The sequence below is a fragment of the Brassica napus genome, chromosome A8 (genome assembly GCF_020379485.1).
Source record: "Brassica napus cultivar Da-Ae chromosome A8, Da-Ae, whole genome shotgun sequence".
Classification (NCBI taxonomy): Eukaryota; Viridiplantae; Streptophyta; class Magnoliopsida; order Brassicales; family Brassicaceae; genus Brassica; species Brassica napus.
The window spans coordinates 13,464,557-13,486,569 of NC_063441.1; the positions used below are offsets into that span (position 1 = coordinate 13,464,557).

Here is a 22,013-nt window from a genome sequence, read left to right on the forward strand (position 1 = left end):
AGCGTGATAAAGAAATGAGCCTGTAAAAAAAGTCAAATTCTCTCTGACACAGGTTCCAATGTCAAACCCTTGGTCTCGTAACCACCGTGCTTCCGCCCTCCTTCCACCGCCTCTCACCTCTGGTGATGACCGGAATTCCATTCCCCCTCTCCCTCCCGATCCCCCTGACCTTGTTCAATACCCTCCTCTGTCCCCTTCTATCTCTGTTACCCCCCAAACCTCTCGTCGTTCTTCTCTACTATTACTTGCTGCTTCTCCTCTGGAACCAGCTTCCTCTGTTTCAGATTCTGAAACTCCAGACACTGAAATGATTCTGGTAGATTCAACTGCAGTGGTGCTTGGTCCCACTGAAAATTCCACTACGTTAGTGGTTTCAAGATCTGAAGGCACTGTCGCAACTAGATCTGAAAATACTATTGCTGTTAAAACCTCAACTGAAAACTACACCATTCTCAAGCCCAAATTCTCTTCTCCTCTTCATACGAACCGTGCCTCTTCTTCCCCTCCTGCTCCCTTAAAGCCTACCTTCTCAACTACCCCACAAACAACAACTGTGAACCATTTTGATAACCTTGCTCCTATCCTTTCTCCTCCACCAACTGAAAAGCCTCACTTCCCATCTTCTGCACACGCCCTACCTCCATTTCAACAAACCTACCAAAGCCCGAACCCTAAATCTAATCAATGTCCTAGCCCTAACACTAACCCTAATCCTAATCCTAACCCTAGCCCATCCCCTAACTTGTTCACTGCGCCTAACCCAACTCTTGCTGAGAAGATTCGAAGATCAGAAGACAAGACGCTGAAAAGACTAGCTCCCCTTCAATTCTCTGAAACGGGAAGGCCTCGAGTTCTTATCCCAGATGAGGTTTTCAAAAAAGGGGCTGATCTTCACAAAGACTTCATTGTGTGCTACTTCAAAGGAAGGCCCCCTCCTTATAGTCACATCCAGAGTGTGCTCAATCATATGTGGGGCAAAGGAAAGCGTCTAGAAATTCATAATAACCCCAACACAAGGTCAGTTCTTGTAAGGATTACAAGTGACTATCTGAAGCAAAAGATTCTCGAAAAAGGGGTCTGGTATGTTGGAGACTCCATGTTTCATACGGCTCAGTGGACCTCTGCTCACTCTGATCAGTCGCCATCGCTCCAGTCTATCCAGATATGGGCCCATCTCCACGGAGTTCCTTTAGACTTGCGACATACGGACGGATTAAGCTTCGTTGCTGGTCTTGTAGGAGAGCCAAAGGAGACTGATGATTTTACTAAGAATTTAGTGAGCCTCACTTTATCTCATGTGAAAGTAGAGGTAGATTTGATGAAGCCGCTTCCTAGTATAGTGGAGTTTACTAGACAGTCTGGTGAAGTGGTAGAAGTACTGGTCACTTACCCATGGCTCCCTCCTACCTGTACCCATTGCAAAGAACTGGGTCACATTGTCAAGAACTGCTTGCACATCCCTTTGACGAAGTCTCCCCCTCTTGCAAGCAAGGAAAAAACTAAAACTCAAACAAAAGAAGTGGACAAAAGTGCTACTCCTACAAAGACAGACAAACCAAAAGACGCAAGGCAGTCTAGAACTCCCACAAAGCAAGCGTCGTTCTACAGAGCTAAGCGAGCCTCGTCTGCTGATGGTTCTAAAGTAGTTGGTGAAACTTCTGGTACTGCTGAAACTCATGTCTCCTTCGGCCCACTTAAAACAATCCCCTCTCCTCCAGCCACCACATCCACCTCTCAACAGCCCTCTCTTACCCCCCCTGTTCCTCCCATTGGTCAATCTCTGCCCTCTCAACAGCCCTCTCTTACCCCCCCCCACCACCCTTCCCTTTTGTTCTCGCCCTGCCTACCCCAGTACCTCAAATAAACTCTTCCTTTGACTTCACCCATGAACCACTAAAACAGCCTACTCTTAAGAGGTCCCGCTCAAACCCTCTCATCATATCTTACCCCTCCATAAATCTCACCCTTTCTGATTCTTCCTCCTCTTTTGTTACCCCCTCCCCTGTGACTTTAGAATCTATTTTAATTTCAAACTCTTTTTCTACCTTATCGAATGAGTATGCTGTCCCACCTTCGGGAGAGCCTTCCTCGTCTCTATGAGTGCAAAACTCTTTTTTTGGAATGTCCGAGGTCTAAATGACCCGGACAAGCATGCCCCTTTTTATCAATGGCTTCACTTTCAAAAGCCAATTTTTGGTGCCCTTATTGAAACCCATATTAAAGAACAAAACCTGAACCTCATGATGTCTAAACTATGTCGCCACTGGAGTTTTGCTTCAAATCACGCTTCTGATCCTGATGGGAGACTCATTATTATATGGCAGCACCCAGCTACTGTTAACCTGCTTCATCAGACTAGACAAACACTCACCTGCGAAGTTGCTATCCCTGGAAACAGACCTTTCATCTACACTGCAGTGTATGCAGGCAACACAAGAACTGAGAGATGGGATCTATGGGGGGGAGCTCCTGAATGTCTACCAAGTTTTATCTCTCAATCTCTCTCCCTGGATGCTAGGAGGAGACTTTAATGAAATCACTCATCATTCTGAACACTCACTTCGTGAGGTAAACACTGTCACTCCACAGATGACTGAGTTCAATGATTGCATCCGTCAGATTGGTGTGTTCGACCTTCGCTTTCAAGGACCTCAGCATACATGGTCAAATCACCAGCCGGAGATGCCCATTGCAAAGAAACTGGATAGGCAACTTGTTAACTCGCAGTTCATTGCTTACTACCCCAATAGCACTAGCTACTTCCTCCCTTCCCTAACCTCTGACCACACGCCCTGTCTTACTGACTTAGCCCACCAACTCCCAGTCTCTGGAACCAAGCCTTTCCGTTTCTTCAATTACCTCACCAAACATCCGCAATTCATCCAGCTGGTTACTGAAGCGTGGAATGAGGCCGGAAGCATGGCGGTTAACTTGACCAACCTGTGTTGGAAATTAAAAAGTCTAAAGAGAGTGTTAAAGAACTTAAACAGAGAGAACTTCTCAAACATCCAAATGAGAGTCTGTGAGGCTAATAGTTTGCTACAAGTTGTGCAGGTACGTGCATTGGAAACACCATCAGAGGAGTTATTCCAAGAGGAGCGGGATCTATTGCAACGATGGTTGTTCCTAAGAACTATAGAGGAGAGCTATTTCAGGCAAAAATCTCGAGTGAATTGGCTTCAGGAGGGAGATCAGAACACAACCTATTTCTTCAGAATCTTCCAAACCAGAATGAGCTACAACTCCATAAGATCTTTCCAGCTACCTTCGGGGGAGTTCATCACTGACCCAATAGCTATGGGTTACATTGCTGTTAATCACTTCAAAGCTATTTTGGGGCCTGCTGAATTGACGCCTCCTCCTGTACACTCTACACCAGACTGGTTCCATGCATGCATAGGCTTCTGCTGTCCTGAAAATCTTATACCCTCTTTGGTATCGATACCAACGGCTGAGGAAATCACTAAGATGATGTTTAGGCTGAACCCTAACAAAGCGCCAGGGCCTGACGGCCTAACTTCAGGGTTCTTCAAAGCATCATGGTCGCTTCTAGGGGATGAGGTAGCTCAGTCTATCATTCACTTCTTTCATACCTCGTTCCTTCCGTCTTCCACTAACTCAACCATCCTTGCTCTGATCCCCAAGAGACCGGGAGCTTCAGCTATATCTGATTTCCGCCCCATTGCTCTCCTAAATACAATCTACAAAGTGATCTCAAGACTGCTAGTGAAACGGTTAAAACCTATACTGCCTTTTCTAATTGTGCCTAATCAGACTGCGTTTGTGAAAGACAGGTTAATGGTGGAGAACACGGTGCTTGCGGCAGAATTAGTGCACGGATACCATAAGAGAAAAGGACCGAAGCGAATCACCATCAAAGTAGACATTGCAAAGGCTTTCGACACGCTCTCTTGGGAGTTTTTGTTCAACTGTCTACAAGGGTTACAACTTCCTGAGGTGCTGCTAAAGAGACTTAAAGCGTGTATTTGCTCACCAAGCTTCATGATTGGGTATAATGGAAGTGTTCAGGGGTACTTTAAAGGAAGAAGGGGTTTAAGGCAGGGAGACCCTTTATCCCCCTATCTGTTTGTGATAGCCATGAATGTGCTCTCTATTATGCTCAATAAAGCGGCTCATGATTTGAAGTTCAACTACCACTCCAAATGCTCATCCTCAAAGCTCACCCATCTTTGCTTTGCTGACGATCTCCTCATTTTCATCGATGGGAGTCTTGAATCAGTGCATAATGTGCTTCAGATCCTCCGTGAGTTCGAGCTACGCTCAGGACTGGCCGTCAGTGTAGAGAAGTCTTCGTTCTTTGCGTCTGGTCTGACTCAGCAAGAGCTAGATGTGATAAAAGTCTCTACAGGCATGCCTCATGGTCAGTTACCAGTGAGATATCTGGGAGTTCCCCTAACCTCAAAGAAGCTTTCAATCCAAAACTGCGAGGTGATGATCCAACAGGTGAAAGGCCGTCTTAATTCTTGGAGTGCAAAATCATTAAGCTTCGCAGGGCGGCTACTACTAATCAAGACGGTAATTGCGGGAATAAACAATTTTTGGTGCTCGTCGTTCATCTTACCCAAGGCCTGCATCAACAGGATAAACAGCCTCTGCGGATTATTTCTTTGGAGGGGGAAAGCAGAAGGACCTAGTGCCGCAAGAGTAGCGTGGGAGAAAGTAACCAAACCTAAAAGCAATGGGGGTTTAGGAATCAAGGACCTATCAACTTGGAACAAAGCTTCATGTCTAAAGCTAGTTTGGCTATTATTTTTCCAATCAGGTTCAGTATGGGTAGCGTGGTTCAAGACTGAAGTTTTGCATGGGGATTTAAGCAACTACTGGATAGTGAAGACAAATCCTAAGTTCTCATGGCTAGCAAACAAACTGATCAAGATGAGAGATGAGGTGTATGCCTGGATAAAAATGCGCATAGGCAATGGAAGGAAATGCCGCTTCTGGACTGACAATTGGTCTCCATTTGGCTCATTGGAGAAATACCTATCTTGCCCGATGCATTCTCGGTTGGGCATTTCAGCAACTGCAACTCTATCTGAACTTTTTTCCGATGGGCATTGGCTCCTACCACCAGCACGGACTGAGCAGCTACTTCAAGTGCAGATACACCTCACAACGATATCTCTGGTAGATGAAGATGATCACTATGAATGGGTATTAAATGATGCCCGTACAAAGCGATATTCAATAGGAGAGGTGTATAGGAAACTGAGAAATGAGGAAGAGGAAGCAGTACCTTGGGCAAAAATTGTTTGGATAAACGCTGGGATACCGAAGCACAGTTTCTGAACTTGGTTGTTTGTCCTTAACCGCTGTCCGACTAGAGATCGCTTACTAAGTTGGGGGCTACAAACGGATTCAGCTTGTCTGCTCTGCAATACAGGGGCTGAATCACGGGATCACCTCTTCTTCCAATGCCGTTACACTTGGGATCTATGGCAAATCATCGCAGTTAAGTGTGGGCTAATACCTGAAAGGGACTGGAACGGTTCCATTTCGCAATTGCAACAACTACAGGGAAATAGGATCAGGAAGAGACTTACTTACATCGGTTGGCAAGCTGCAATATATTGGTCTTGGAATGAGAGAAACAATCGACTACACCGGCGGCAATTCAAGACTGTGGACTCTTTGTTTCGCCTACTAGATCGACAGATCAAAGACAAGATATTATCCATGCGCCAATCTAATCCGATCAACTCCTCCCGGCTCATGCAAATGTGGGTATAATCCTTCTCCTCTTGATCGGATTCTTCAGTTTCTCCATCTACTGGGCCTCGCGTGGTGGGCTTGACATCAGTTCTGTTTGTTCTTCATTTATGGGTTTCTTATTGGGTTTTACATAACTGGCAAGAAAACAATTGGGCTCGGATTGACTGTAGCCATTAGGCTTGTAACATTTTTTCTTTCTTTCTGCATTTTAATATATGAAAGCCTTTAGTCAAAAAAAAATAAATAAATAAATAAGCGTGATTTCGATATTTTTTTTGTATTTGTTTAACATGCAAGAGTGAGATATTACCCAAAAAGGTTTATAAGCCTCTGGAAACGTTAGGCTTTTTACATTCCTAACGATTTTTTTTTTAAATAGATGGTATAAATCAATTTGTAATAATGGAATACCCAATCCATCGTTGACTTGAGGCACAAGAAACAAAAGAAAAAAAAGGAAAAAAAAACAGAATATAACAGCGAAACAATGTATAAGTTTAACGTAATTAAAGGAAGCATGTAGTCAAGTGGAATTACGGTTTAGTGTGGGAAGAAGAGGACGTAGTGGGAGAGTCGGCCATACCTCGCACACAAGCGCTCAAGCGCATTTGGGCCTGCATCAAGGAACACGACCTTCAAGTAATAAACACTATATCTTATGACTTATCTTCTGTGCCCCTGTTTCCTCCATGTTGTGATGATAAACTTGAAGGACTTCATCGGATTGTGAGAGCTTGAATTGGAGTTACGCATCTTGGATTATTCCTTCCCCTGACTATTGATTCTTTTGGCTAGCTCTATTTAGTTGAAAACTAATGTAGACTTGTTCAAGTACATCAGTAATGATAAAGAGTCAATCCAAGTCGAAGCATAACAACAAGAACAACGATGTCTACTTGATCCCAGACATGAAGAGCTACAAGAGAAGCGATGTGAGCAGAGGCAAGAAGCTAGTCGCAAGAGGAGGCTCATCATTAGGGTTTAAGTTGCTTCTCCGCTAGTGGACCACAACGGCTGCAACCACAACATGAAGTTCTCTGTCTCCCCAATTCCTCGCCCGAAGAAAGAGCCATTAATTTGTCGCCGTCGTTGTGGAGGAGATAGGAAGACGAGAAGGTTTTGCTTTAGCCCTTCTTCGTTTTCTTACAACATTCTTGTACTTTCTATGTTGTCTGCTTCTTAACTGGAACGGTGTCGTTTTAAACCAAATGTCAAAGAGGTTTGCCGCTTCTTTTTGTATATATAAGAGCATGATTATCCACAGAAACCTTTCTTAATAATTATTTAAGTATTTAAATTTACTTAAGAACTCTAGTTAAAAAAAACTATTCGATTTTGTGATTCAATGGTAGTTTCTTAACTAAGAGTTCTGAAAAAAAAAATTACTAAAAGTGGTGCTTCAGCCGCCAAAGCAGAAGAAGAAAAGAAACAAGAATCGTAGCATGAACTCTAAGGACTAGGAGGTAAACAAAAGGAAGAAGAAGATGATCTCGACTATTTGATTCGTCCTCATTTTACTATATGACAATTCCACCAGTGAAGAGAGACATTTTCCAGTAGCTTTTTGTATAGTTGCTAAAACAAGTTGTGTTGTTGTGTCTTTTACTCTTTGCTAGTGAATCCTTTTGAGTTCACAGTGTGTTCAACTCTTGCCATGTAAATAAATCTCTCTCTCTTCTACTTTGTTCTTGATGAGGATCACTTTGTTGTATTGACATATTAATCTAATTTAATTTGCAAATTTTGCGTCTGTCTCGAGAAGAAAAGAGTTAAGCAACTGGACAAAACCATAAACTCAATGATGTCAGGGGACTTATTGTAAACGGTTGTTGTTGCCAGACTTTGAAAAAAGTAGAACCAGATTAGTGTCAAAAATAGAGAGATCATTCAAGTATTACTTATTCAAGGATTACTTATCTTTGTGGTTGTTACACAATTCGTGGAACAGTACAAGTTAAGGCATAGCCTAAGCTGAGAAAGAACAAAACAATAATGTTGGACCTAGAACAGGACTGTGTATGGCAATGAAAAGATTCCTACTTCAGACAAAAACTGAGAACTAGGAAAACATGATTCACCCGGCTTCTGCAAGTTCATGACCATGTCTTCATTCATAGTAGACTTGGTAGAAACATTCTCTTGCCGCCTAGTACCAAGAAGCCAGTCATCGCTGTTGCTATTGTCTTCTTCAATGGAGAGACAAGGAACTGTACCGGGATTCTTTGCTTGTCTTATGTTTCTTTTTTTTTTCTTTGATTCAGAAAAAACTGCAGTCTTGTCACTATCAAGAGAAGCTGGGAGCAGATTCTCATCATGACCTGAGACAGAACTTGATATTTCAGTCCCTGAGGTGGAGCAAACACGATCCTCTTGAGGAACAACAACCTCAGCTTCTCTCGGTTTCTTGAAGACAAAACGTATCCGTAGAAGATTACCAGTTACACGCGTAGCTGCAAATGATTAAGTGAACCATCTTCAGAAAATTACAATAGAATTTTAAAAATGAAATTCATCTTGTTAAGCAAATCAATCGAAATAGAAGCGAATCATGATTACTTTTTCTCGATTCGTATTGTCAATCTAAAAGAGAGAGAGAGAGAGAGAAAGAAAATAACAATTGGTTGAGAAAATAGTGGAGAGGGTAACTGACGAGATAGATCGGAGTGAGGTCCATGGAGAGAGAGAAAGAGTGGATGGATGACTCTGATCTTCCAAGTATCGACAAACACAGTTCAGATCTTCATCCAAGGGAAACCAATTGAATAAACAATTGCAGGGAACGAGAACCATCGTCTCCCTACGGAGAAGACAAGAAGACAAAAAGAGTAACCGAAAAAAAAATTGAGGGCTGAGTGCTCTTTCAATGACACGTGTGTTCTTTCTCTATTTACGGATCGGTCACCAAAAAGTCCATATTAAGAATAGGCTATTGCAATTTAATTTACTTTTGATTTAATTAAATGATGTAATTTATTTAAAAACCCTCTTAAGAAACTGCAATAATCATGGTCTAAGATTATTACAAATATTTTTATTTTGGTTTATTTCGGTTCAATTTCATCAATTTATTAAATGTTTTTTAGTGATTTAAACCTCCAACTATTTTTAGTTCGGATAGAAAATCTCCAACTAAAATATTATGTTTTTAAACCCCAACTATTAAACTGTTAATGACGTTAACCTTCTGTCAATAGAGTCATTTTTTCTGAATAGAAATTTGTTAAATTAAAACAAATCGTTTCATTTAATCACAGAAACAATATGATATGTTTAAAACCATTTTGGTTTTTAGTGATTGAAACCCCAACCATTTTTAGATATGATGATTTTGTAGTTGAATAGAAGATATTTCGGGTGGGTAGTTCTTTTGATTGAGCCTAATTCGAAAAATAAAAGTTTGATTTACTAGAGAAAAGATCCTTATTCATACTGATTTGGAGATTCAAAAAATCATGTCGTTCTGACACCAGTCGTGTTGTTTTTAAACATCTCATGTCGTTTATGTGCTTAAATGAAATGATGTGTTTTAGTTTAACGGGTCACTGTTCAGAATAGACGATACCATTGATGGAGGGTTATGGGAATTAACGCTTCAGTAATTGAGTTTAAAAATATAAAGTTTTAGTTTGGAGAGTTTTTTATCCGATCTAAAAAAAATTGGGGGTTTAAATCACTAAAAACCAAAAGAATTTTAAAAATATTTTGTCTTATATGTGATTAGATGAAACGCCTTGTTTCAATTTAACAGATCTCCATTAAAAAGAAGACGACTCTTATAACGGCATTGACAGTTTAATAGTTACGGGTTAAAAAACATAACGGGTTAAAAAACATACAATTTTAATAGTGGATTTTCCATCAGATTTAAAAGTTGTTGTGGGTTTAAATCACTAAAACCTCATAAACAATCAGTCTAATCAGAGGTCCAAGTTAAGCCAAGAAATCAGCGACGTCAAAGTAGTCAACCCATGAAATCACATAGGTCAAAAGTCAAGCCAATAAATCTTCCTTTTTCATTTATTAATTTTTTCATTTTTAAAAAAGAAAATGATTTTCCCGGAATATTATTTTCTTCTAAACACTTCCTTCTTTAAAAAATATTAAAACAATCGATCTATCAGAGAAACAAATTAAAAAAAAAAGTGCACTTATCAATGCTTTGGTAGGACTTTGACTTCATTCAACTACACAGACTGTAAACTATGACTCGAAGACCCATGCTGTTGTTGACTTCCAAATTTCAGGATCATTCTCTATTGTGATCCGATAAGTTGTACGGCATTTTTTGCGGCTTACTAGCAGTCGTTGTGAAAATCTGATATCACAAAACACCTACCTTCATCAGCTGCAATCGTTTTCGAGATCCCACCTTGTTTCATTCTTGCTGGAGCAGAAATTTTGCAGCGGTTGTGTGTCTACCTCCTTGTCTAAGACAATCATAGACAACTGGATTCATGTGTTTATCCTTCCTAAAATCTGCAAAGATACCAATTATACAAGGAAAAACACGTCATGTTTTCTTGGTTAAATCTGCCAGATAATCCCTTTAAATCTGGCTTCCTGCTTTTTACCTATGTTGAGTTCTCTATTTCTCTCTTGATCTGCAGTGGTTGATTGATTTAGGTTTTTTTTAGTCATTTTCCCTATGAAATTTGTTCATGACATTCGTGATGATACCGCAAATATGATGTTTTGTCTTATCTTGTTTTTAAATAATGGTAAATAAACCACTAAAAAGGATTCTAATAAAAAATAATAATCAAAAGTCTATAAACCAATAATAAAGGTTTTCTAAATATTTTTTAAAAATTGTATCACCAATAATCACCAGGCCCTTTTTGATTAGTTGATGCATAATATTTTTAAGATTTTAGTATTTAATTTGTATATTAGTGGGGCATAAATGTGTGCATATTTGAGTAACAAAAAAGAAGGAAATTGTAAATGTTTTTATTTATTTACACGTGGAGACATTAATCCACAGAGTCCAGGTTTAGTTTGCCTGATTAACGGGGAAAAAGAAAAACAAAGAAAAAAAAAGAAAAAAAATGAAGTGAACTAGAACCGATATCAACGACGATCTCGATCTAGCAGTGGTCCAGGAAGACTTCGCCGTTGGAGACAAGGATCATGTGTGTTTGGTCGCATGAGCATTGAAGTTTGAAGATTTCACGCCGTTAGCATCCATATTTGGAAAGAGTTTTGGAGCTTTGGATACGGCGGACTTTGGAGGTTCGGCGATCGGCGATGGAGACGGCGGCAAAGATATGTCATTTTAGTCATTCTCCCTTTCATGTTGTTTTTAATATGTATGGCTTCTCTTTCTAATTATATACAAATAAAAATAAGCAAGTTTTTGTTTTCTTATGTCTGTTTGATTAGTAGAAACATGTCAGTATTTATTTGGCTACACCATTTTCAAAAAAGTATAACAGTAAAATTCTTCTAGTTACATGTGTGCTTCCAGCATAAAGCAAAACTTTTCTTCTGCATTTTGTTATGTGGAAGTTAAAAAAATAATATCCAAAGCATATATAATAATCTTGGAATATTTAGTTTGCACTATTTTTGAAAAATGATAACTGCTAGTTCATCACGATTTGTATTCATATGTGATACTATATCAAAAATACTGAATTAAATGTCTACAGTAAAAGAATTTATTATCGAAATCTTAACATTCATCTTTCATATTTTGACAAAAAAAAAAGAAAAAAACTTAGTCAAAATCTATATTGGTAGCAAACACTATAAAAAGTGTATTCATCTCTTAGAGAATATCAATATAAGAAATATCAATATGAAAGCCTAAAATCAATATGAAATTTTAAGAATTAAATCATTAATATGAAATATCTCGGTTCAAGAAAATCAATATGAAATCTTCGGAATAAATCCGCCACCAGTTTGGTTTTCTTTGGTGGAGAAATGTGATCGTCAGTGAGAATGAACGACTTGGAAGAGTAGTTCATTGACGAGTGAACAACCATCAGAAAATCAACATCAACTTTTAACTCCATGGCGTGGATCTTCATCTCCTATTTTGTTTTTTTCAAAGAATCTGCTATTTTTATAACAAAATTTTTGAATTAATTAAAACTGACATGAAAAAAACAAGAACAAATAAACATTTAATAATTATATACATATCTCCACAACACCAAAAAGACTTTATATTCCCTTAACGACTTTAGAATCTAATTCTAAGATCAAAAACAAAAAAAAAATCTTCTAAACAATATTTCCAGCGTCTTAACTTGTACTTGCTCTATATCAACTGATTTAGTAGGTTTTTGGATCACCTTGGTCTTTTTTTTTTTTTAATTCTTTGTATCATTTATTTTCAATTTTATTAATTCGTATATACAAGTGTTAGATGTAACTAAAAAACATTATATAAGTAAATAGTTCAAATAATAAGAGTTGTTAAATGATATTGTTATCATTTACAGAAGGAAAACTTTATGATTAAAAGAAAATCTTCAAAAAAAAAAAAAAACTATGATTAAATATTTTTATAATTCACACCTATTCTAAACTGACGTTCAGATCGTGACAATAATAGAATATATTATAAGCATGGAAATTTGTGGATTGGCCCGTTTAACATCTCTGAATTCAGCGTATTGCGCGAACAACCTGATTAAGAGGGTACGTAAAATTCTGGTTCAACAGCTACAAGAATATTTCAGCAAAATAGTATAAAAAAGCTAAGAAAAGGAAGGCAACATGTTTGGATCAAAGAGGAAATCACTGGGAAAATGGCCAACATGTTTGCGTTAATTCTTGTTTTTAATTCTTCTTAAACAAGAAAGGACTGACATGGTTCAAAAGACTTTGGAGTGGGTAATAGGCCATGTAACTTCCATTGCTTCCAAAACTTAAAAGACATTGGTAATCTCTAATGACCGCAGGAGGAAAATCGTTTCTCTTTTCGTAGCCACCAAGGAAGAGATCTAGATGAGCTAGCACTAAATCAGGGGTAGCAGCTACATGAACATTCACTGAAACAGCACTCGTCGCATTCGACGGCGAGACTAGGATACTTTCCGGCGTATCGAGACGGAAAGCTGTGCGGCGGAGAAAGGCAAGGACTTTGAGCGGGGAGGTTCGTGTGGCAAATAATTTTAACTAGGTGTGTTGCATGTATATGCGGGCATAATTTTCTTACGAATATATATTAATTTATGTTATATTAAAAAACCAATATGATAATTTCTTATTTATGTTCCAAAAATTTTAAATCAAACATTATTTAAAGTTTTTATTAATATTTAATCATAAATTATTTTTATCTTAATCTTTTGACTTTTACAATAAAAATATTATTTCAAGATAACAACACAATATATGAGGATTATCTTATTTTTACAAATTCTAATATTATTAATATAAAATTTATATTTAATTAAATTATATTTAAAAATTTATTAAGGGTAACAACAACATTAACCAGTGTAAGTTTTGACGTGAGAGTTTCATTGCAAAAATTTACTTGGCAAATAATAGTATAGATAGATAAGGGTAATAAAGACATTAACTAGTATAACTTTTAATGTGAGAGCTCTATTGCAAAAATTTACTTGAAAAATAATAATATAGATTTTTGTTTTTTTTGGTTCAGTTCTAATTTTAATTTGAACCGGTTGTGCCTTTGGGTGTGAAACCATCCTCTTTTTGTTTTGATTTGTTAATCTTTCCTTTTTTAAAAAGAAAACACGCCTTTCCTTTTTTTCTAATCATATTTCCTTTTTTCTAAACAATGGACCTCTTGTGGAAGCTATTTGGTCTATAGTAGCCTGACCAAAAGATTCATTCAGGAGGTCTGATCTCCATTCCAAAGCAAAGACGAACTATGCACGATATTGGAGAAAAAGCTTACCATATATTTTCATGGTTGAATTGTCGGCTGTAACATAGTCTAATGTAATATTTCTCGTAGTTTATAATAGCATAGTTGACAAAACAAAACAAAAAACAATAGCCTCTCTATTAATATAAAAAAATCGGAACACAGAAAGAAAAGCAAATTAAAAGAGAAAGCTTCGGTAAGAACGACATGGTCAGGAGAATCTCAACGACATGGACCGTAAACAGAGTCATGCTTACTTGAAACAAAAAGATACATTGGCTTAGGGCATTCAAAATCTTACCAAAAAACGTAACAATATGTATTTGAATAATTACTAATCTTAACTAATAGAATACTAGTTAATTCTTCCGTGCTCATGCACGGATATAAATATTTATACAGTGAACATTTCATAATAACTGATTAATGATTTAATTTTAGTTTTAAATTATTTTATAATTTATATGTATGATTTTTATTAATAATATGTGTTGTTCTGCCGACAAAAAAATAAAATATGTGTTGTTTAAATAAGACATGTGATTTTGGATATGTAATATTTAATGAGTTTGGTTATCATTTTGGGGTTGCTATAAGGACGAGCTATCTCTTTCTCTTTTATTTGTTGCAATGGAAATGACACAAAGAAATAGATAGTTGTATGAATGGATAATATTTGTTTTCCTTCTAAATAGACTACAGTTTTGATTAATTTGGTTATTTGCATTTAGATTGATTGTTCGCTTAGATATGTAAATATATTTTAGTAATATTGTGTATATTATTATAAATATTTTTTGGAAATCAAATAGAAAAATAAGTTAAGGTGTTGATTGATCCAAAATAACATAAATGAATATAACGATAATATTTTGAATTCTCATTCATATATATTTTACAAATTAAATAAAATGTAACGATTAACTACAAATTTAGTTAGTTATTAATATGTTTTGAAAAATAAATAAAACGTTACTATAAAAATAATATGTTTTATTTTAGTTAGACCTTTGATTTTGTATATAAGAAACTTGATTAGGCACCGTAAAAAAAACTGATTAGTCCAATTAATTACTTATTTGTGGGTATATTAAGTGACACATTCCTTCAAATTGAAGTATAGTTATTTTTAATTCTTATGAATCCTAATTCGTTGGTTTTATTTATCGCTTTAGTTTGGTTTTTCATTTTAGATGTGTAACTATATTTGTGTAATATTTATAATAATTTGATACATTTTTATTTACCCAAAATATTAGAAACAAAATAACACCATGATCAGCAGAAGTTGTATAAAAAAATAAAGAAAACTTTAGAAGCTTATGAATGACCGTATACAAATACTTGCAATAATTAAACTATTTTGTAAATTTTAAGTAATGTTATACCTTAGATCGATATAAGGTAAAATTAAAATTATTTTAAATAATCTTATGTATAATCATGTTTAATTAGGTTCTTTTTATTGTGGGTATATTGAATTGTACAAATATAAAGAAAGAAAATTAAAAATCAAACTAAATATTAGGTAAAAAAAAAAAGAATTTTCAGTAGTGGAAAGTATAATATTTTAGTTCATTAAAAATATCTAGAGCTATGATATTTAAAACGATTTTTAAATATTTGATCAAAATATTATTATGGTAAAATCATTTTAATAAGAATATAAGTACAATACTTCTATAGATATTTCTTTTAGTTTTTCTGTAATTATAAACTACTTTTAGTCAACTAAAGATTATAAAAAATGAATAAAACATCTCCATAATATTAATTATAAATTAATATTATTCAACTAAAGATATCTCTATTATTTTGTTTAAGTTATTTTCTGTAACTATTTAAGAAAATAGATAGATATAAGGATAATATGTTTATTAATTTTGAAATATATTTTTTGTTGCTTAAGATTAAGTTTTTTATAATTATTTTCTTATTATCAAGATTTTTTTTTAAGTTTCCTTTTTATGAAATCACATTATTATAAATAAAATTGTTCATTTAAATTCGTTTTAAAATTTTTAGATGTTTCCTTTTTCTTATATTTTTAATTTGGAAACAATTTCTAATTAACATAAATTAATAAGTAAAAATGAAAATAATTTAAGTAATGGTAATTAGATGTAATATTTTAGTTCATTAAGGTTAGTTCTATAATTAACCATCATGAGAATGAACGTGAACGTTACACGTATGAAACTGATTTCTCAAAAATAGTTTTTATGTAATTATAAAATATTTTTAGTCAACTAAAGATTATACAAAATAAATAAAACATCTCCAAAATATTAATTATAAATTATTGTTATTCAACTAAATATATCTCTATTTATGTTATTTAAGTTATTTTCTGTAACTATTTAAGAAAATAGATAGATACAAGGATATTATGTTTATTAATTTGGAAATATATGTTTTATTGATTATGATTAAGTTTAAAAAAAAAATTATTTTCTTATTATCAAGATTATTTTTGTTAACTTTCCTTTTTATGAAATCACATTATTATAAATAAAATGTTCTTTAAATTCGTTTTAAAATTTATAGATATTTCCTTTTTCTTATATTTTTAATTTGGAAACATAAAACTTCTAATTAACATAAATTATTAAATAAAAAGGAAAATCGATTTTAATAATGATAATTAGAAGTAATATCTTAGTTCATTAAAGTTAGCTCTGTAATTAACTATTATGAGAATGAACGTGAACGCGACACGTATAAAACTAATTTCTCAAATAATATTATAGAGATATTTATATAAGCTTAAGTTTAAGATGATTAAAATGTAAAATATGTGCCACATTTTTAAGAATAAGTTTATTATTCTATTATTAATTTACTAATTAAATTAATAGGATATGTAAAAGCTATTTTTTGGTTTATCTTACAACAAATTAGGTCAGTAAAAGAACTTAAGATTATTGCTTACTGTCTTGTTCTACTCACTTTGATTTTGTATTGACAAAGTTTTTTTTTTTTATCTCACATCTCTTACAAATCTTATAAGATTTTAAAATATTTAAAACCCAAACCATTTAAAATATTATTTTGCTCAGTTTTCTCATAGAAAGTGATTTGGCTATTTTATCTATCGATCGGAAAAATTCCAATAAATTGTCCCTGAAATTTTAGTCAATGAGTTTGATAAAAACTATGAAATTGGAGTACCCAGTCCATCGTTGACTTGAGGCACAAGAAACAAAAGAAAAAGGAAAATAAAGAGATTCTAACAACGAAACAAAGTAGAAGTTTAACGTAAGGGAAAGCATGTGGAATTAGGGTTTAGTGTGTGAAGAAGAACGAGGAATCGGGGAGATAGAGAACTTCATGTTGTGGTTGCAGCCGTTGTGGTCTCCACTAGCGAAGTAGTAAGTCTGATGAGTCTTGCGGAAAAGCAACTTAAACCCTGATGATGAGCCTCCTCTCGCGACTAGCTTCTTCCCTCTGCTCACATCGCATCTCTTGTAGCTCTTCAAGTCCGGGAGCAAGTAGACATCGTTCTTGTTATTGTGCTTCTTCGTCTTGGATTGACTTTTACCGTTGTACTTGAAAGAAAGGACATCGTTGGTGTGGAAGGGTGCATGCTTTGAAGCCCATTCTTGGTAGTCGAATCCGTTCTTCCACACACTAACCTCAATCTTTCTTCTAGGTGATACTTGAGCCGTGTGGTTTTTGTGTGAAGAGCCAATACTACTACCGCGTGTCTGGTTTGAGCCCGAGCTGTGATTGTTGTGTGTAGAGCCAGTGCCGCTTGAGTGGTTTGAGCCAGAGCTGCTTCCCCAACCCCAGTTTGTGTCTGTTCCGTTCGAGCTCCATCCCCAACCCCAGCTTGAACCACCACCTGAGTTCGAGTTTGACCCACCTGAACCTAAGCCAGAGTTATTGTCGGAGCTCCAACCCCATCCCCAGCTCGAACCGGATTGGCCAGAACCCCAGCTCCAGCTCCATGCATGAGCAGTCCCGGAAAAGACGTAAGAAGTGATGACGAGGACTAAGAGTAGCTTGCGTGCCTTAGAGAGACCCATAGCTTCTTCTTCTTCTTTGATTAAAAATATATTTGATTTCTTCTTGACGCTGTGTTTCTTTCTCGTTGTTTGCTTTTGTAAGCTATAGATAGTTGAGAGGTTCTCTATTTATAGAGAGACTATGATGAGCCTGCCCTAGCTACTGAGAGTCGGTTCCCAGTAGAAGAAAGGAAATATAAAATTTGATTATCTTATCTCCAAAATTAATCATGAAAAGGATTTTCCCTTTTCCCTTTTTATTATCTTCATAGCAGATGTGATCTTGAAAATCGAATCATGAAAATATTTTATAAATTCCCTAGGATAGCCTTTTTTTTTTTTTTTTTAACAGTATAATGTGAAAGACAAAAAGTGAATAAGATGAAGAACAGATGCATTAAAAGAGTTTCTTCAAGTCCTAAGACAAACTAAAGCACATATTTTAACTGCAATGGGAGGCAAAGGAGACACATATAAACCCAAGAAAAGATTATCCCCCATAGGCTTTAAACTACTACTTGGTTGCATAAAACCTCTTAAACTCTACTTATACTAACATATATATATATATATATATTCTGATCTTTCATAAGCTCACCAAAACATACGGTCATAGGGTCAGCAATTGTGTCTTTCTCTCAGGTAAATTCATTCAGAGAAAGTGAGGACCGATAAGCTTTGCAATCTCCAAGAACCCATCACGGTCTTTGCCTTCAAATATCTTCTTTAGCTTCTCATCGCAGATTATAACCTTCTTGTCTTGTGGATCCTGAAGAACAACATTTACTCATGTAAGTCGAGGAACACTTGATAATCTAATAAACATAATACAAGCAAACTTTCTCATGGAGATGGAGTGAGCTAAATAAAGCAAAGCCAAGCTTCGGCGAGTCTACATTAGTTTCCAACTAAAACAGAGATAAAAGAATCAATAGACAGGGCAAAGGAAAATAATCCAAGATGGCAAGATGCATAAACTCCAATTCAAGCTCTCACAATCAGATGAAGTCCTTCAAGTTTATCATCACAACATGGAGGAAACAGGGACACATAACATAAAGAGCCTAAGTCATAAGATATACTCCCTCCGTTTTTTTAATATAAGTGGTTATAAAGCTATGCACATAGATTAAGAAAATCATTAATTTCTTATATTTTCGAAACAAAATCATCATTAATTATTTACCTAACCACAATTCAACCAATAGAAAAATAGAAGGTATATTATCATTGGTCATACAACATTAATTATTAATAAATATTACATAGAAAACCGAAAATGACATATAATTTGGAACAAAAAAATTTCTCTAAAACGACCTATATTAAAAAACGGAGGGAGTAGTATTTATTACTTGAAGATCGTGTTCCTTGATGTAGGCCCAAATGCGCTTGTGTGCGAGGTATCACCGACTCGCCCACTACGTCCTTCATCTCCGGGGACACCCGACTAGTGCTGGGAATATGAATCATTATCCGCGGGCCCCGCCCCATTTGACCCGCTGCGGGGCGGGTGCGGGTCGAGTGATTTGAAAAATTTGGTTCGCGGGTGCGGGTGCGGGTTGAGTGATTTTTATGCGGGGCGGGTGCGGGTCAGCCAAAATTCAGCGCGGGTACCCGCCAAACCGCAAAAACTAAAAAAAAAAATTTTTTTTTTAAATATTATTTTTAAATAGAATATTTTTTAAAAATAATTTAATTTTAATTATAAATAGATTAATATTTATTATTTTTAATAAAAAATATTTAAAATATTAAATTTTACTGTTATTTTTAATAAAAAATATTTAAAATATTAAATTTTATTGTTATTTTAATAAAAAATATTTAAATTAATAATTTTTAATATTATTAATATTATCCGCGGGTCTAACGGATCACCCGCGGGTTTTAGCGGGGCGGGTGCGGATTTCATATTTTTTTCTTGCGGGTCAAGCGGGTCAAATTTTTTGAGTAAAAAAAATCAGTTTACCCGCGGGTTGGCGGGTCAGCGGGGCGGGTTTGACCCGCAACCCAGCTCTATCCCTTCTTCCTTTTTTTTCTTCTTACAACATTCTTGTACTTTAGTCCTAACCTGTCCATGCTGTCTGCTTCTTAATTGGCAACAGTGTCGTTTCGAATAAGCCCATCCTAACCCAATGAGAGGTATACTGTTTCTTTTTGTATATACTTAAGATTGTTGCAAAATAAAATTATTTTGGTTCAATTAGATCGATTTTAATATAAGTTCAATGCTTAATTGATTGATTGATTAATTGAGGTTTTCTTTTTTGTCATTTACCCTTTTCATGTTTGATTCTAATATTATGTATGGCTTTTTTTTAATCTAATGTAATAAAAGCATTTACAAATTACAAAAAAAAAGCTTTGAATGACGGTTTAGGAAGATTTACAGCAAATAGTCTGAAAGTGACTTATCTACTATACTTCTTGTCTTTAAAACAATCCTACTACACTTCTAATGCCTAGACACGGCCACTGCATACCACCTGTCGCTGAGCTGGCCTTAGCTTTCCTTAATTAAATCACATTACAAAGGAGAAAAGATGGAAAGCCTTTCCTGAGGCCCAGACTCATCGCTTCCTCTTCTTACTGGACTTTCTGACTTGCCTGAACCAACTGATTTTCCCTTTGTAACTGGTTCTGGTGCCTTGGGTGTCTCTTCAGATTCTTACTCCGCATCGCTTTCCTTGCCCTTGGAGGCAGGTGTAGATTTTTCTGCTTTGCCCTTGGCTGACTTGGATTTTGAACACGTTGTTGTAGTCTTGGACGTGCCATAGTCTTCTTGGTCCTTTCAATTATAATTCTTCAACTTTTCACCCACTATGTACAGTTTTGTTGTGATAATATTCATATACAAAGCACGAGTAGTTCATTTTTGTTGTGATAATGTCCATACACGAAGCACGATTAGTAAGGGGTTTTGGACAGGTCAACCTACCAAAAACAATGCATCTCTAAGCTGTTCCAAACAAACACAAAGCAAATCTTTCACGTGCCATAAAGTAAACTTACGTCACAGCCACCAATATATACTTTCAAGTCTTCCCCACAAGTTAACACCTAGTATCTGTAAATCTTGACTACTAAATGAAATTATTTTACTAGATAATACTAGTATTACTTTTTGTATTTGTATGTGTAAGCTGACGCAGACTAACAACTTGCCCTGAAATTTAAACTGGAAGTTTATGCATTCAAATTTGAAGTCTACAAATATTTTTCAATTAGTGAAAGTGAAACTCTCTCTAGTGCGTACCTCCTTTCTGATGTGATCTTTTACTATTTGGGTTAGAACAAGGACATTCGCTTATAATATCATTAATATATTATTAAATTTTCATTTCTGAGAATTTTATGTGACGTTTACGATATATTGTTTTCAAGTGTTGAAAATGTTTTTGGAATGGGCTGCTTTTGTAACTTACAACGAAGAAACACAATTGATCAAGAAAAACTTTTAGATTTTTCAGATTACGTACATCCTCGGATTCGAAATTCAAAGACATACAATATTGTACGTGGTGCTCATAATCAACCATCCCATTTTACTTTTATAGATACCGAGTCCAATCTTAATTGAATTTGTGTATGTTGATGACAATTCAAAAAATTAGTAAGTTATAGTGTTTAGCATTTCCCATCTCTCCTCCTCATGTAACATTGTTTTATGTGTGCCAACATTCCTGCTCCATAGTTACTAGTAGAACATTAGAAGTAATTTGAGTTGACTTTTTTTCTGTCGAATAAGCTGAAATCCTATGGAAGCTTAAGATCTGGATAAATAACTGGCTCTGCCAAACATGATCTCTCACTTGAATCACCTCCTAATGAGCAAGCAGTTTTGTTGCCTTTTTCTTTGCTTAAATGTTTAAAGTATTGAAAAGGATACAGTATTTAAAATTGCAGCAATGATCTGCCATGTCCCCACCACGTTAAGGCTTCAAGATCTAACTTTGCAGTGCCAAAATCTTCGATGCTTAAGATATGTGTAACAAATGAATATTTTTTTGAGTTTTACTCGAAGTTGCCAAATTTTATTTGTAAAGGCTGCTTTTCCTTTAATAGATGCACACCTCTATTCGGCGAAACATTTGGAAACTACAAAAACCCACCCCAACCCTGAAAGTATACCCACGCGCGAGACCAGCATTATTTGTTGTTTACCTCCTAATGAGCAAGCAGTTTTAATCGTGCCTGCTTTTGGCTAAATCAAACATTATGTGTAGTAAATGTTCACATAAGTCCCTAAGATTCAGGTAAAACCTTTCTCTAATCTGTCTAATGGTCGGAGAAAAAGCTGTTGTTATTGCATGCTTCCGCTCAGTCGCTTATAAGGCGCGTGAGAGTCCATCGCCTTCTCCTACACTATCACATCACACCAACCCCTTAAACCGACTATAAAACCCTCAACACCGCCACCA

At 35.6% G+C, this 22,013-nt stretch overlaps 2 protein-coding genes across 2 annotated transcripts; both read right to left on the reverse strand.

Moving 5' to 3' along the window:
• Positions 1 to 7,592: 7,592 nt before the first annotated feature.
• Positions 7,593 to 8,187, reverse strand: LOC106358938 (the record flags this gene model as incomplete). Its single annotated transcript, XM_048737483.1, has 1 exon — positions 7,593 to 8,187. A coding segment is annotated over one exon (456 nt), but the record flags the coding sequence as incomplete, so codon positions are not given.
• Positions 8,188 to 16,521: 8,334 nt separating this feature from the next.
• On the reverse strand, positions 16,522 to 19,042 carry LOC106358939 (period circadian protein-like). Its single transcript, XM_048738853.1, has 2 exons — positions 18,945 to 19,042; positions 16,522 to 18,358 (listed from the first exon to the last, which is right to left on the reverse strand). The coding sequence occupies exon 2, from the start codon at positions 17,608 to 17,610 to the stop codon at positions 16,861 to 16,863; it is 750 nt and encodes a 249-aa protein (XP_048594810.1). The 5' UTR covers positions 17,611 to 18,358; positions 18,945 to 19,042; the 3' UTR covers positions 16,522 to 16,860.
• Positions 19,043 to 22,013: the final 2,971 nt, after the last annotated feature.